The sequence below is a fragment of the Pan paniscus genome, chromosome 13 (assembly GCF_029289425.2).
Source record: "Pan paniscus chromosome 13, NHGRI_mPanPan1-v2.0_pri, whole genome shotgun sequence".
Taxonomy (NCBI): domain Eukaryota; kingdom Metazoa; phylum Chordata; class Mammalia; order Primates; family Hominidae; genus Pan; species Pan paniscus.
The window spans coordinates 107288194-107306676 of record NC_073262.2 but is presented as its reverse complement, the minus strand read 5'-3'; the positions used below and the strand labels follow the sequence as shown (position 1 = coordinate 107306676).

General features: G+C 35.4%; 1 protein-coding gene across 3 annotated transcripts in view; it reads right to left on the bottom strand.

Moving 5' to 3' along the window:
* The window catches only part of PARD3B (par-3 family cell polarity regulator beta), a 1074947-nt gene that overhangs the window by 915188 nt on the left and 141276 nt on the right, over positions 1–18483 (bottom strand). For all 3 annotated transcript variants that reach the window (XM_003820781.6, XM_034954909.4, XM_008974231.5), the window contains exon 2: positions 17209–17310. In XM_003820781.6, the coding sequence (XP_003820829.3) occupies positions 17209–17310 (102 nt within the window). The remainder of the gene's footprint in view (positions 1–17208; positions 17311–18483) is intronic.

Genomic DNA, 18483 nt, shown 5'->3' with positions numbered 1-18483 from the left:
TTACAAGAGCATAAAGTAACAGAAATAAACTAGCTGTCACTTCCTTTGACTGCCCCATCCAACCTCTCCCATTCCCATCTCTTTAACAAGAAGCATCTTATTTATCTTTACATAAACTTCATAATGGATACAGCCTCATGGGACAAACATCTCATAAATGAGCAAGTGCAGGGACAGCAGAGTTCCAGAAAAATACCATGAAAATGGGAAACCAAATTTTGTGTCTAAGCATGGTGGTTAAGAACTCTGGCTTTGGAGACTGACAGATCTGAGTTTGAGTCCTGGCTTAATCAGGTACTGGCTCTTTAGAAGTGCGCAAACCACTTAATCCTGTTCTCTGAGCCTTAGTTTACAAATTTGTAAAATGGGGATAATAGGTCTATCTCACTGGGTAATTTTTAATAATCGATGAGATAATATAAGCAATGTTTTTAGCACTGTGCCTAAAATTAATAAAGCATCAATAAAGTAAATTCTAATTGGAATCATGAAGAATATTCCAATTACAATCTTATAATTCAACAATAACAGTTTTCACATTTAAAACTGCTTCTTCACTTAAACAATTGAACAAGAAAAAAAACAAATAACTCTATTGGCCAGGCACGGTGGCTCACGCCTGTAATCCTAACACATTGGGAGGCCAAGGCAGGCAGATCACCTGAGGTCATGAGTTTGAAACCAGCCTGGCCAACATGGCAAAACCCCATCTCTACTAAAAATACAAAAAATTAGCCAAGCATGGTGGCCAGCGCCTGTAATCCCAGCTACTTGTGAGGCTGAGGCAGGAGAATCATTTGAACCCAGGAGGTAGAGGTTGCAATGAGCCGAGATCCTGCCACTGTATTCCAGCCTGGGTGACAGAGCAATACTCCTTCAAAAAAAGAAAAAAATAAAATAAAAATAGGCAAAAGACACGAACATTTTTCAAATGAAGGCATACAAGTGGCCAACAAATATACTTTTAAAATGCTCATCATTATTAATCACCGGAGAACCGCAAATTAAAACCACAATGAGATACCATCTTATACCAGTCAGAATGGCTTAAAAAGTCAAAAAGCAACAGACGCTGGTGAGGCTGCAAAGAAAAGAGCACACTTAAACACTGTAGGTGGAAATGCAAATTAGTTCAGCCACCTTGGAAAGCACTCTGGAAATTTCTCAAAGAACTACAAATAGAACTAACATTCAACCCAGCAATCCAACTATTGGGTACATAGCCAAAAGAAAACAAATCCTCTACCAAAAAGACACATAAACTCACATGTTCACAGCAGCACTATTCACAGTAGCAAAGACATGGAATCAACCCAGGTGTCCATCAATGGTGGATTGGCTAAAGAAAATGTGGTACATGTATCCCATAGAATTACTACACAGCCATAAAAAAGAATAAAATCATGTCCTTCACAGCAACATGAATGCAGCTGGAGGCCATTATCCTAAGTGAATTAACTCAGGAACAGAAAACCAAATATGGCATGTTTTCACTTGTAAGTGGGAGCTAAACAACACGTACTCATGGACATAAAGATGGCAACAATAGACATTGGGGACTTCTAGAGGGGGAAGGTAGCAAAAAGGGAAAGGGTTCAAACACTAACTCTTGGGTACCTTGCTCAGTACCTGGATGACAGGATCACTGGTACTCCAATCTCAGCATTATGCAATATACTCAGGTAACAAACCCGTGCATGTACCCCCTGAAGCTAAAAGTTGAAAAAGAAAAAAATAATAATAAAATAAAATTGCTTCCTCAGTAGAAGTCATTGTTAAATACTTTCTTTTCATTCTTTTCAACTGGTGAATACTTCCAGAATTCTATGGCATTAATAAAATGCTGAAAATCAATTAAATCCAGAAGAAAATAACACTCAACTTAAAATAGAGTTTCAGATTTAAAAAAAGTTAGATTTGCCTTTAAACCTTTCATATGTGTATTTCAAGGTACATACATTTTAAAAGCAAACTACAGCTAATAACTTACCAATAATCACCTATAAAACAAATGGAAATTTTTCTTCCAAACACCAGAAATCAGAATATTCAGCTACCTAGGTAAGCAACCAGCCCAATAAGTCCCATGAATATAGACATTTACTTAGTTCTCTAGACAAGAATTCTATGCTGTATTTATAGGGTTAAAAGTCCTTTTCCTAAAATATCCCAGGATTTTTACACTGAAAACACATCTTGCTTTTACATTTTAATTACAGTAAATAGAGTATTTATCAGAATTATAGCAAAATGTTCAAGGAAAAAGCAAAGGAAGGAAGCTAAAGCTAAAAATCCCCATTCAAACAAGGATGGGTCAAATACACACTGAAAATCATCTTTCAAAGAATAAATACATAGAAAAATGTGTTAAGTCAAAGAAAAGCATGTTACTAAAACAATTTTGTATGAAAAAGTATAAATGTAAATATTTATGCTTCAATACATATACAAAAGAAATTTATATGCCCAACTTTTAATAATGACTACTCCTGCTTGATGTGATTGCAGATGATTTTGGTATTCATCTTGGTATTTTACCATATTTAAAATTTTTTGACATTTAACAAGTACTAACTTTTTTAGTAGTGTTGGGTTTAACAGTTAACAGTTTAACAATTTTAAAACAAAGGAAAAAACATACAAAAGTGCCTCTTATTCAAAAATTCTGTCCTAACACCTTTTAACCTTAAGAAATTCTTAAACACTGTCACTCAAATACAATAAGAAAATCATGTATAAAAATTGTCCTGCCTTAGATGAATTCTTAAAGCATTTAGACTTCAAACACTATAATCAAGACACTGGCATTGCCCCAAAGTAAATGATGGGAAGTACAAAGCAGATTTCAGGTTTTATGCATGCTTGTAGCTCCAGATCCAATGGACAGTGAAGAGATACTATAAAACACTGATTTGGCTGAAGTATTAATCAACTAGATGTCATAATAAAAGATTGCATGTCAAAAATTCAATCCAGAGCTATATTCCTCTCCTTATAAGAAGACACTATCAAATTTTTAAAAATCTATTTATTTCATATAAGGTGTGCTACTGTCCAAATGGTGCTCAGAGTATTCCAGACATAATTATTTTCACTGTACAAAATTAAATTTTCCAATAAAGTTATAACTAGGAGTAAAATAAAGTTTCTAAGTCCCAAATTATTATGTTAACTTTCAGTAACATGAGGCCATCAGATGCTATAGCTGAATAAAAGAAAACATTGTTTAAATAAGAGGAAAATATTTGTTTTGGACAAAGAGGAAAGCAATATATTGAATTAAGATACCAGGAAACAGCCTTTGAAGTAGTCATCTCAATAAATCTAATTTTCAATTTTAGCTTCTGATTTCTAACAAACAGCAAAGATTTAAAGAACAGTACTGCAGGATTTTTAATATTCCACCTTTATTTGAATATTTATTTCAAGTATCAATGTGGCAGGAAATACACAAGTTTTCAACCTAGACTTTCTTGGAACAGACCAACTTGATACATTTTCTGTTAGTGTATATACATATAAAAAATACTAAGGTTTAAAATTAACTTGGCCAGTCAGAAGCTGCATTCCATATTTTGATGCATTATATATAAGAATACAAGATTCATCTCAGATTGGTCTCTGTTAAATGCAAAATATTTCATCCATTTTTATGCTCAATCATTGTAACTACTTAACTTCCTTATTTCCATTTGGGAAATAAGTTTCCATTTGGGAAAGAGACATGTAAATAGTTTGAGTGTTGATGCCTTTGACATGGAGCCTCCCCAAACATTATTGTATCATTGTCTATCACATTATTCTTTGTTGCTTGTCTTATTGTAACATTCATTACAGCACTTTTTAAATCATCAGCACACTAAATCTGCAAATTACTTATTTTTCTAACTCATCACATTTATCTCCCCCACCCCCAACACTTCTACAGTGTTCTTACAAATCCTCCGGGAATCTCACTCGCTTAACCTCCAATCTTCCTAAATATACCAAATTATTCTGTCTTGTTAGGGAAGAGTGGCATGTTCTGAAGCTTGTTTAAAGAACCCTGATTTTGACAGCCATGTAGCCACTTCAGAAAGGAGTGATTGTGATTTCAATGTCACAATGTAAAGGACCACTGTCTTTATATTGCTTGGACATGAAGTACATTGAATATATCACAGATGTGTTTTCAGTGTCCAAGCGTAAGCAACCCCACTTCCTCGGTGAACAAGAAATATCCCCAGTCTGCCCCATTTAGGGGCCCAGGGCTCCCTGGGAGTCTCCAGGCTTTACTTGCTACACCAGGGGCACCTAGACACTTCTTTATAACTTGGGTAAAGAGTCGGAAGAAAAGAGTCATATGTCAGGTCAAGGGCTTCATTATTTTTTGAGATAATTTTGGGAAAACTGATAATTGCAAAACTTCTTCACAGCTAAGGGGAAGCTGGAGTATTAACCACATTATGATCTCATGCCATTGGATAATAACTTAAAAGATTATTATACTTCACTCTGAGTTCTGAGAAACTTCTTAAACTGCCCAAGGATTTTCTTTTTTATATTTGTTTGCTTTAAATATAGTCTCCAGTTTCTTGATGTAAATAGGATTGCACCCAGTTGAAGAGACATTTTGAGGTTAGTGTCAAATGTTTCTTCCAAGTTCTTAAAATAAAAATGAGGAACGCTACAATTTTAAAGAAATCCATTGGAAAAATGGCCTCTATGTTACTCTGTAAGACCACGCATTGACGTAACCACTTATACTTTAAGTATCTAAAAAGGCTAAAGACAGAACTCCTTCTGATTTCCCAGTCACTAGAATATTGGCTCTCAATACATAATTTTTGAAGTAATGAATAATAGAAATAATGAGCGTTTATGACAAACACATCTTAATAGATGTGTTAAATAGCATTAATTATTTCTTCCAGAAAAAAAAAAAACCCAATCAACAATCAAGGATAACAAAGACTTTAAAATAAAAAGATATAATTCGCACCAAATGGAAAAATTCCAAGTTAATCTTGCCTAGTAAATCTAAGCCATGCAAACCAAACAACTGGAATATGCATTTTTACCCCTCCAGATTTTAAGATGTGTAATTCTTTCATTGACAATTCAAAAACTTCTGAAAGAAAGGAGCTAAATAATTTGGCAGAAATGTGAACAAAAATCTGAAAACTTTCCAATTAATGACGTATAGAACTGAAAGAGGTTAGGACAAATATGTCCTAATCAAATGGAAATAAAGAGGAGCCCAAAAAATAGAGCCTAAGCTTCTCTAACAGGGTAACCAACGAGAATCCGTAATCTGTGAGTCACAGAAAAACGCAATGGAAACAGGCGTAAATATAAGGCAATACATGGCCCGTGTAATTGGAGGTTCCAAGTTAGGAGGGTCTTGAGAGTTGACTCAACCCACTGGCTCTGACGCCATGTTCCTTAGATTACCGGAACCTGAATTTCTTCTCTTGTTGGAAGCTAGATGGCAGCCATGGATCTAAACTTCATAACAACAAAATAAAATTCGGAGAAAACTTCTCCCACAAGATGAAACGATCTTTCCCAGAAGGCCTCAGCAAATCTCTCCTTGAACATATTTGGCACAAACTGAATCACACGACTATTCCCAAAGTAATCACTGTCACAGGGAACCAAATATTAGTAACAGATGAAGGGCCACCCAGGGTTACCCTTGCAGGTGAGTAGTCACATGCACTGAACCATATGGGCTTCAAGTTGAAGGGAGAGAGAACCTGAACACAACCGGAGGGAGAAAGGGGACAACGGATGTGAGGTCAGCAAACAACACTGTATCACAACGGACTATATAGGCCAATCCTGTATTTCCAGACTGAAATGCACGCCTCAGAGGCTGACAGTTGGCCTTTAGAAGTCTCTAATCAAACTGCAAAACTAAAAGAGGAATTCCTGGCAGATGTCTGCCCCACTCTTGCTTATATACTCGGTCTCAGTGACTAAGATGAGCTCGTGTGTTAGAAAGCAGCATGTGCTTCATTGAGAAGCTGTTCATTATATTCAGCTGAAAAAGATTTTCTTGAAACACCACTGGCCCGATTTCTTAGAGCAATAGGGAATGAATTTATACCTCTTCTATGATCACTCAAATAGTTGAGGACAGTTAGCAGGCTCCCTCTGAACCCTCTCTTCTCAATTGTAGTCCCAGGTTCCTCAGTCTTAACACTAGGTACTTCCATTTCCAAGTAAGTCAACCAAGAGCTCTGTAAAATTCCCATTTAAAAGGTGAACTATTTAGAACACGTCATTTTACCACAATGGGTTCATTTTGAACTGGTATACAGTGGCCACACTTAGCCAGCAGTCTAGAAAATCAACTTCTATCCCTGTTATCAATTAAGAACTATGAGATTCTTCAACTTTTACACACGTATATGCATATTTAAGATTGTTAGGCTATTAGAATAATCTCAAATCATATTATTTTGTAGTCTTTCTGGTCTGTTTGTAGTTAAGTATTGTATAAACATGTGTATTTCAATTGTAACATGGTTTTGGTTGAGATTAATGAAGACATTATTTCTGAACATGTTTCTGTGCTATTTCACTCCTGATTTAAAGTCTGCACAAGGAGGCTTTCTTCTTTATTGTTAAGAAAATGTCACTTGATCCTTCAAAACTGACTCATAACATCGAAGGAAAGCTAAAAAGATAACTTAAAAAGTTAAAAGAGTAAACATTAAGTTTAGTAATCCCGCCGCAATTCTGTAAGTGAAGTTTCCATATTCACATGACAGGGAAAACACACTTTCTTTCTAAATGTGATATTAAATACTTATAGGACTTTCAAACGCTACAACTTAAAAGCCTAAGCTTAAGGAAACTGAATATTCTTATTTACTAAAAATGTATCTATAAGTACAAGCGGTTTATATAGAATTTGGAACAGGTACCTCATAAAAGTGTGATAAACATCAGTTTGATTCCAAGAGAAGTCAAAAACATCTTGTTGGATTCACAATATGGCTAATTAATAATATAAAGTGAGTTTAGGTCCTGGAAATAGGAGAACCAGCATAGTAAATTAAGAGTCTGGTATATGGTTACTCCCATTAAATTGCTCAATAGCAAATATCTCTTGGTGAAACTATCAAGTAACTAAATAGTTGCTTGTTTAAGGTTCAGTGGTTATTTGCCCATACTGAGCAGTGTCCTGTTGGCCTGTTTTTTGTTTCCGTTTTTTTCTTCCGTTAAATCATGAGACCTAAGGTCATGATTTAACGGAAGGTCAGCTCTTTTTCTCATAACTTTCCATTTTATTTCTTGAGATTTTTCCTAACCTAAGATAGAGATACCTCCCCCCATACTCCCTATTGTTTCAAAGCACCCACCTCCCATTTTATAGAACCTGCTGTTACTCATTAAGAAATAGGCAGCAAACATGATACCTGATAACCTATGCAGACGTTATCAAGGTTCTGGAATCTTGGGAAGATTCTGAACAACTATCCTTGTACTTTAGTTTTCACCTTCCTTGATGGTCTGTACCTGGAAGTTCTGATATCCTTTCTTACCACCCACATTCACTTATTAAAGAAAAATGCAATTTTTGTTTCAGAAAACTACTTCTCCCTATACTCCTCAGCACTACCTCTTTCCTGAACACCTCACTAGATGGCAAGAAGAGAAGAGTGGCCTTTTGACATAACCATCCTCCTCCCTTCCAAACCTCTCTGACATTCCTCTGTTCCTGGCTCAGTGTTCTCATACCACCACAAGCCCTTTCTGGGCTATGCAGAAATGTTTGCTTAAATACCTCAGGGCTGCTGCTACACGAGGCAAGAATAAAAGTGATATATTTGTGTGATACATCACAGTTCAAAATGTTACCACACACTCTTTCATTTCATTTGATCCTCCTCCTAAAAGCTGACTTTATAAACATGAGAACTGAGGTTGAGACAGCTTAAAATAAGAAAAACCTACATTCAAACTGTCAATGCCCTGTGCTCTGCCACATGACACTCTACAATACTGCTTTAGTGAAGCTGATTTCAGCTAGGTATTAGTGGAGCACGATCTGAATCAATACACACAGGTACTGGTGACTGACACTAGCACTCACAGGCATTTGCATTTTTAAAAGAAGATGTTTTATAGCTTAAGTAGTCTTCCATTTGGTATAATTTTAGGTATTACAATGAGATTGTAATTTGTAAGTTACATAAGTAAAAAAACAGATGTATATTAAAAAAAAAAAAATGGTCCCATACCCCTAGGCCAAAGATATGCCTATACAAATAGCTTCAAAAGAAGCTAATGTGAGAGAGAAAATTGGTAGAACTGGGTCCAGTAATGTAACATATGGTGAAAGGCATACTGTAAAGATGAAAGTGTTCATTGACTCTTATTTTGCATTACATTTTTAGCTCTAAGTAAAGCATTATTGTGATCTCAAATTTTATTGGGTTTTTCCCTCCAACCAAACTTAAAATTTTACACACATATCAAACATTTTCTTATGGTTTACTCTTCACTGTACTCAAATGCTTAGCTAAATTAATAATACCATAGAGCTTGATCATTTCATTCCAACCTCTGATGAAACCTGTGTGTCACAATTGTACACAACAAGCAAACAAATTCAGGGCAAGTGTACACACTCCTCTACATACATACATATGTGCACAGATTCTCTCATCATACGTACATACACACATACACCCATACACACTATAGTTGTCAACCAACTAAATTGTGGAAGGCACATATCTGACATGGCCATCATCAAGATTACTGTAGTTTAAGTTACTATCTCTTGACACTATTTGCCTTTGCTATAGTAAGGTCACAAAGGCATTGATTCCAAAATTCTTCTCTGAGGTTGAAACATGCCCACAAACTGTCTCCTAATAAAATATTTCAAGGAGACGACATAGTTTGGTGGAAGAAAAAGGTAGTCAATTAGAAATCTTCAATTCTAGTTCCCACTCTATCACTAACTAAAATTAAACATGTTTATGAAACACTGAACTACAGGTAAGAAGTCTATGGGCTAAAAAATATTTTAAACAATCATCCCAGTCCTAAAACAGCACACAAGACACCTGGACAGACAAAATTAAGACTTAAAAAGTTAAACAATAAAATTCTTAAGAACTTCGAGATGGTAAGTGGTAAATGTTACTAGCCAATAACATTTGAAAAAGAAAAAAAGACCACTTAATCATTTCTATAAAATTTCAGAGCACAGAGGATTTACTTTAGATTGAGATGATTTACAAATGCTGACTGGGATAAAATACAATTTCACCTTGATCTTGAAAAATTCATAAGAACTGAACGCAGGAATAGATACATTTTTTACACGTACATAGTGCTTTGTAATTTCCATTGTATTTTCCTGCACACTTTCTCAACCTTCCCAATAATACGGTGTGAACGATATCATTTGTCACTCTCATTTTACCAATGGAAAAACTGGAGTTACAAGTGGTTGAATGGCTTATTCAAAACCTCAAAGCATACGTTCATTCATTGACTGTAATTATTTGAACAGCTAGGAAATGCCAGGCACTGCTGCAGGCACTGGGAATACAGCAGTGAATAAAGCAAAGACCCCCTCCTCATGGAGCTAATACTGAATAATACAAAATACAACATAAACTGAATCTTCGATGGGCAGGAAATAGGGACAAGGATATAGCAGACAACCGGAACGTTAAGAAAAAAAGCTTTGGAGGTAGAAAGTCCATGATACATAATAAATCGTACAGTAGTTTCGCCACCACTGAGGTTGAAGTGGGTTTAGAGAAAGTTTGGAGGCATTGTGAGGCCTCTAAATATAATGTATGGCTACAAAGTTTGGACTTGATGCAGTATACACTAAAAGGAACAATATGATTTAAGCAATACTTTTTAAATAATGTAATTTACATTATTAATAGTGTGTTAATTACAATAACAATTGATGACTTACTACAGGCCAGGTGCTCTCCTGAACATTTCGTATTAACTTACATAATTAGTACTATTTTTAGTTCCACTTATCCATGATGAAACTAAGGCACAAAGAGGTTTAGCAACTTGGACAAAACTAGACAAATAACAGGGCCAAGAAATGAACTGACTTTTTTGTCCAGAATCCAAGATCTTAACCATTCTGCCTACATACGAGGCACAAAAACAGCTGACAGGTAAGGAAGAGACTAAAAACAAGACGACCAATTTCTTGTCAATTACAGTAACCTTGGCCTGAAATATTATGGATATAAATTTGGTAGCTGTGGAAATTCAAAGACAAAAACAAACATATGAGAAAGGATAAAGGAAAGAACAAATTGGCTTTATTAAATAACTAAATTTTTAAAATAACTGCAAGTTCAAGTCTGGGAGACTAGGAGAAGGTGCTCCTAACCAACAAAAACAAGGATGTCAATGGAGGAAGCCAACTTGAAACTAACCAACAAAAACAAGGATGTCAATGGAGGAAGCCAACTTGAAACTGAGTAGTTTTGATCTGCATGAGATGTTATCAGCATCCTAGAGAGGAAATGCAGAAATGGACTCAGGAACTAAATCAGCTACAGACATCGTGTTCTATAACCTCTTCCTGGGTAGGATATTTCCTCTTTTGAAAGATGATGAGTTTAATCCACATGACTGTTGAGGTCTTGTTTGGATCCATGATTCTACAATTTTGTAATTCTATAAGCGGAGAGTAATCTTGAAAATTCTGAGCTAAAATTTCATGACCAAGGTAATTCATTTGTTCTTCAGGAGCTTCTGCATTTATTTCTGAAAGCTTCTCCAAACTTCTTCTATGTGCTTTTGTGCTTTTATAACATCAACTCCCATGAACCAAAGTAAGACTTTTTGAAGGAAAAACAAAAACACATCATATCCTGATTTGTTTTTCTCTTAATTGTGGCTTTAAAATAGGTACTTTAGCTTGCGATGGAAATCTTACTGATAAAATGAGGGCTCAGAAATGAAATAAATCAGGACCTTTAAAAAAAAAAAAAGCTGTTTAACTTAATTTAGCATTCTCCTTCTCCAGAAAACACAATATACTTCATAGATTGTCCAACTACAGACTGAATAAGTTACACACTTCATCACCACCAGCCATTAATCTTTCAGCCAGCAAACAGGTAGGCGGGAAGAAGTCTAAATTTAAAAATAAATTTAAAAGAGGAGTTTTTATAAATGCAAGGAATTTCCTTTAGCCCTTACTAGAAGATGCACAAAAGCACAGGGAAATATATGCAAACTCTGGCTTTATTCTCCATGCCTGAGTCTGTGAGTTGTAACAAAAAACATAGCAAAAATTATTTTCAAATAAAGTAGAACAAAATACTTCATCCTGTTCAGGAAGTAGCTCCTGTGAGCTGGTTTCTAGGTAACTGTGGACCCACTAGAGGGCAACAGAGTGTTCAGAAAGCAATTTGGCTTAAGGATTAAAGAGCCTGGCTTTAGGTCACTAGTTCATGCAGCATTGCGCAAACCAGTCTCCATTTTAAAATCATGTTAGATCTCCAAATGCTCCTTATGTTACCAAATAATATGTTCTGATAAAAGGATTCTCATTTCCAGTTTAATCATACTGGCATTTTCATTTCGCAAGTAATAACAATATATTAATCCAAATGTTCTGTCATATTCAATATCTTCTTATAAAACTATTTTACCAATTTAATAACTTCAATTCATAAAAGTTTTGTTTAAAAAGCAGTTAAAATGTACAGTAAAATAGTTTATTTGATGTTTAAATACCTAAAAACATCTAATGGTAACATCAAAACACCTACATTAAAAATACTGTAATAGCACTACCATAGTATCATTAATATAACAGCATTTGAGTTCTCAGTATATGCTATACTATACTTAAAATTTTATATAGTTTACCTACCTAGTTTTCCTACACCAACCCTGTAAGAACATTATATTCATTTTACAAATGGGGAAACCAAGACCAGAGAGATGAAGAAGCTTGCCCAAGGACTGATAACTAATAGGAGATAAAACTGAACTGAAATTATAACATTTGAATACCAGATATCACATGTGATCCAGTGGGCAATTCACTTGGAAGCCCTGAAAACCACTGGCATCTCTCCAAACTAGCCCCCTAGGATAGGCAAAATTTAGTCAAGAACAGAGGCATCTTTCCATGTTACTTTACTACATAATACAGTATTACTTTTGTACAGTTAATGAAACCATGGCAGTAATTCACTTTATATAATAGATGTGATAGATTGCCATGTTTTCATGTTATATTGCAGTTGTCTTCTTCAACCCAGCCAAAAATTAATAATGGCAATTACCAAAGAAAATAATCATTTTAAAAAGCTTAATACTCAGAAGCTCTCATGCTCACTTAAAACTTAGGAAGGAAGCATTAAGCTTTGCAGTGGTTTACTAAGCATCAGTCTTCAGACTTCTTAGGGCCTTTACATACTGCAGTGAGAAACTGATAAGTGAGCAAGGCTGTTTGGCTGTGACTTTGAAATAATTTCTAAACTATAGACGTTAACAGCATAATTAGATATTTAAAGATCAAGTCTCAAAGAGTGAAGGCTCACCCAATAAACTGAGGATCATTTGTGATGGACTTTGGGAGGAAGGTAAAGAACAAGGAACCCATCTGAAGTACAAAGCATTTATCTCATCCTGCAGGATCTCAATGCCCAGTCAATATGAAATTTGAGAAGACTAACATCACCTTAAAAGTTAAAATGGGAAAAGAAGCAGTGTATGTATTAGTGTCCTATTGCTGCTGTAGCAAGTCACCACAAATGTAATGGCTTAAAACATCACAAATTTATTATCTGACAGTTAAGAAATCTGAAACAAGTCTCACTGGGCTAAAATCAAGGTATCAGCAGGACTGTGTTCTCTCTGGAGGCTTTAGGGGAGAATCCATTCCCTTACTGATTCCAATGTCAGAGGCCAGCTACATTCTTCGCTGGTGGCACCTTCTCCATCTTCACAGCTGGCATTGGCTGGGTGTGTCTTTCTCACATTTATCTCTCTAATACCCTCCTGCCTTCTTCTTTCATTTATAAGGATGCTTGTGACTACATTGGGTCCATCCAAATAATCCAGAATAATCTCTCCATTTTAAGATCCTTAAGCACATCTGCAAAGATGCTGTGTCATGTAACATTCATATTCACAGGTTGTAGAGATTAGGGAATAGACATTTTTGGGGAGCCATTACTCTGCCTACTGAAAACAGCACAGTCTATAGTTGGTGCAAAAAAGTAGTTACTGTAATACAAACTTGTTTTTCTTTGTAATTGCCTATGGTGGTTAGACTTCAAGTGCAGTCTAAAGTGTCCAACTGAAATTAAACTGTATCTAAATCAAATAATCTGGGTCCTAGAAAAAAGAGGATGCAAAAGAAAGCAACAGAGGTAGAGATGACAAGCCTTTACAATAAACTAGATGCAGGCTATAGGCAAACAGGGTTGAAATATACTAAATATGTATGGCATATTAATTCTGAATTAATTTATAAATAATAAATTGTATACTCAACTGTTTTGTTACACTCAACAGTTTGGTCTATTACCAACCTTTTCTTAGCAATGGTGGTGACTACATAAAAGCAAAATTCATGTTAATTTATGACTGATGAATTTTCGTAATAGAAATTATAGATACAAGCGCCAAACTGCTTGACACATCAGAGAAGAAAAGAAATAAGATTACAGAAATTTAAATTCTAGGTTCCAGAGTCTGATTGTGCCATTTACTACCTGTGTGATCTTGGGCAAGTTACTTACAATTTCTGTTATTATTCTGGAAATTAAAAATAGGGATAACACTAGCTCTTGTCTTCAGGATTGCTTTAAAATAAAGTAGAATAAATAAGGGCCAAAGACATTCTGGGCCATTGCTAGTCATCAATGATTAGGTTGTTACTATTGGGTGAACTAAGTTGGTAGCCTTTAGCAACCAGAGAGGAGACATGAGTGTAAAATTACAATTCTTAGATATTTATCCCAAAGAACTTGAATCATCAGACTGATAGACAAACTGAAGAATCTTGAGAATAACTGTCACAACCAGATAATTATTAAGTTTCAGCACAACATTTTATACAAATACTTATCATAAGATGCAATATTCCAAAGCTGTTCCAATAATATTTTGACACATATAGGCTAGAAGTAGTGTAACACAGTGGAGACTTGGTCCCCGTGGAAGCTGTACTAGGAAAGCAAGTTTAAAAAACCAAAGCTCCCAAGCAGACACCATGTATGCGCCAAGCACTATGTTGGCCAAAGGAATAATAGAAGTAAGACCAAAGACAAACCACTTTAGGCACAAGTTTTAAAAGTCATTTCTTAAGAACACTGGCTGAACTTTGTTAGAGCCTTCTCTAATTTTAAGTACAATATCATTTAACCTCTAGTTTCTACCTTTACTGAAGTGTATGGGATGGTGTTACCATATACTAAATGGCCCAGCCTCCCCTGCTTTCTAAGTTTCTGTTTTTCCTGCCTGATATGCTGCAATAGACCAACAGTTCCTTAATGCCACTTCTCACCTGGAGTGAGAGTCTTTCCTAGGAGGTGAGATATTTTGGGGTTAGCACAATGATTATGTGCATCTATCCGTGCCTCTTTGGACTTGTTCTCTATCCACATTTTAAATGCCAAAGATTATTAGGTAGCCAATTTGCAAACAGGTGAACTGTTATTTTGTCTAAGCTCAATACCGCCTCAAAGGATCCTGGGTGAGATTGATATGTCAGTAAGCATCCACAAAGCATCACTTATAGTTACTCCTTAATCTAAACTGCCAAAAAGTAAGGTAAAATGAAATTTGGCAGGGCCTTCTTTCCACACTAGACATATGGACTATAAAGAAATCTTAAGATTACCAAGGTTGTCAGAAAAATAAGAAATTCTTTTTTTCACCTTTTTTTTTTTTTTTTTTGAGATGGAGTCTTGCTCTGTCACCCAGGCTGGCCTGCACTGGTGTGATCTTGGCTCACTGCAACCTCTGCCTCCTGGGTTCAATTGATTCTCGTGCCTCAGCCTCCTGAGTAGCTGGGATTACAGGTGCATGCCACCACTCCTGTGTAATTTTTTTGTATTTTTAGTACAGATGGGGTTTCACCGTGTTAGCCAGGATGATCCTGATCTCCTGACCTCGTGATCCACCCACCTTAACCTCCCAAAGTGCTAGGATTACAGGCATGAGCCACCGTGCCACTTACGTATTTTTTAAGAAGAAGAAATGGCAACACAATTTTTTCTAGCAACATCAAAAGTATAAATTCTCATAAACTCTGCAGAACAATACCAATTAGGCATCATGTAGAAATATTGAAGTACATTAACAGACTTGTTAAAGCCGAACCCAAGCAGTACTAATCCTCTGCTAGGATTTTAACTGATTATCTCACTTTTTTACCTTATTTAGTAATGGTGGTAGAGTCCCATTAAAACAGAGATTACATATAATAAAGCTGTTTCTGTGTGTAGTAAGTGGATTATGGTTATAAACTGCATTGCTGAGATAGTTTAAAAGAATGCTCTAAATGTGAGAGCTCTATAGGACAAATTACCTCCCTGGGCACTGTTCATGGACTTATCCTTCTAGTAATGAGGTATTGGATGAAGCTGGGGTAAGACATTTTTTTCTGGTCCTTCCTAAACTTGCCATCTTTTGGACCTTCATTTTAATGCTCTGGACATCAGTGAAATTTAAGACAGGAACTGCCTTCTACATTAATAAACAATTAAAATATCTGGATTATTTCAAAGGAAGAAGATGATCCCTAGGGAAGAAGCAGAAAGTGAAACAGGGTGAAAGAAGTAAAAACCCTTCTTCAGGGTTCTGAAGGTTAATAATACATTAGTTACCCTTTTATTTACCCTGAGACCAACTAAATAAACAGGAAGTATATATCAAAATTACATACAGCAAGAGTCAAGTGTAGAAAGTAAAGCTGTCTTTTTCACTCATTAATTCAGTATTTTTGGGAATCAAGTTTGTGTAAGATATTATACCAGATACTACTAACAAAAACACACAAATAAAAATCTCCCAGTCCATGTCCACTAGGAGCTTACAATCTATTTAGGGAGATAACTAGGTTTATCCAGATAGCTAGTTATTTCCCTAGATAGACTATAAAACTTAGTTAGTTATCTCCCTAAATAGACTATAAAATCGCTAATAACAACATAAAGCAAAACAGGTTTTAATTACAAAATAAAATATGGAAAGTAAATGTATAAGATGTCTGCAAAGATTAATGTAAGTTTGAACAGTCTGAAGAGATCTTACAGAAAAAGAAAAATATAAACTTCACCTGAGTTTAATAAATCACTTATTTATATTCTAGTCCAGTTAGGTAAAACACAAAAATGTACACATACACACCCCTGAGATTACAGGGAAAAAATACAGAGAAACATGTTTCCAAATATAAATTAGCCTTTTACAAACAGCACTAAAGATGTATAATAGAAGAAACTTTGAAAGCTAGATCTCTGTGACAGAGTTCGGTTTTGGAAAACACATTAGCCATTGATGACAGGAGCCAAACCTGTAGTATTAAACGTGTCTCAACAGCAATAATCGTGTGTATTGCAATGAAATAGTATACTTTCACACCTTCCTCTGTATAGTCTCAGAAGAAAAATCTCATTAAAACAAGATATTTGCAACGGGATTATTCCCAAATAAGTGGCAGAACACGCTCAAACTTTTTGGAGTATTCAATTTAGTGCCTTTTACTGTAGCAGTGAAAATAAGACTATCACTCAAGATAGTTGTTTGCCAGCTACTTTCAGAAAAATCTTCACTGTAATTCTTCATAAAACTTGCTGCCCCACTGTATTCTCTACTTTGAAACACATTCACGCCTCAGGCATTTAGTTGAATATTTAGCAAGGGCCAGGAATAAACTACAGAGCCAGCAACGACAATGATGATTCCAACAGCCTCACATATGAAACTAATTTATTAAGACATATCAGAAACTCTTGGGAATGAAGTGTCTGCTAATTAGGCCAACACAAACAGATTCCCAAACCTTAACACAGTTTTTCCAAACATCTGATGAAGAACTTTGATTTATGGGCTGTCCAGGTGAAACCTGAACAGATGGTATCTTTTAATAATAATTGACACATGAGTTTGTTAAGGATTTCAGTCTCTTGAAAACATGCAGCTCTGTAGAGGAAAACAAAGAGGCACATTTTTAGAGTTATCTACCTTGTCTTTATCTTCAACAACATCTGCCAAGACATCATCTGGATCCAGGATTCCTCCATCTGTATATTCTAAGTGATGAATCTTCACCCAGTAACCAGGACCCTATAGTAGAACAAACACAAGTTTAATGACCTAATCTATGTTAAAAAGTTAAACACATTTTAATGTTAAGAGACATAAGTTGACTTGTTAAAAATATGTTCTAGTAATCAAATTTTTAAACACTGAAAACAAATGTTATCTATTTATTTGGAAAAAAATACTTGGCATTTTTATCCTGTTTAACTTAAATCGGAGAATCAAGGTATACATATTTCATCAATTTTCCTGGAAGGTAAATTGCAATGCAAAAATAAACTGTTTGAAAAACATACTCAGGGAATTTTTATAACCTACAACTCAGGTAATTCCAAGAATACTCTGGAAAAGAAAGATCTTCTTGAGGGTACTTTCTGAAACTAGGAATAAATGTCCAAACAGATTCCAAAGCTGTAGGGAAAAAACCCTAAAGGCAGAATCTGTGATGGTAATAGCTATCACTACAAAATATATAAATGGAATGGGTAGCCACCAACATCTTCACCTGTTTAAATCTCCATGCTCAGCATGCAGCCTCACTCTGAGATATGCAATGATGTACAGAGCAGGAGCTCCAGCCTCGCTTGCCATTTCCTGCAGCATGGCAGCAACTCAAACTGTGTTCAGAGTTGAATGGGGAATTCACTGAGTTGGGGTAGTAATTAAAGAGATGTTCAACTATCGCTTTTTAAAAAACTGCTTACTTTTAAAAACCGCTTACTCTGATTCTAGAATTTAGAATTAAATAATCTAGCTCATTCAGTTACTTACGTACTGCCTATTTCCAGGATAGCTATGAAAGTGAACCATTATAGCGATGGGACAAGAACATGAACCAATGAATGAAGTGAAGAAAAACATTAGTAAGGTTTTACCATAATCCCCAAGCTATAATCAATTTGGTTCTGTGAGTCTTAGAAAGCCCCTCAAAGTGGGAAACTTTTGAGCTATAATACACTTGGTATCCAATAAACGAACAGATACCAGTTTGTTAAAAAAGAAAGATGGAAATTCTTCTAGGATACAGCTCTAAGCCTTTCCCATACAAATCTTTATTAGGGATAAGAACTAATATAACCCACGGAATTCAATTTCAATTTCATAAAAGCTAATAGAAATGGTTGTCATACAGTCTTCTTTTTAGCTGACCCCCAATAAAAGGTAAGGGCATACTATTAAACAATACTTTTTTAAGGC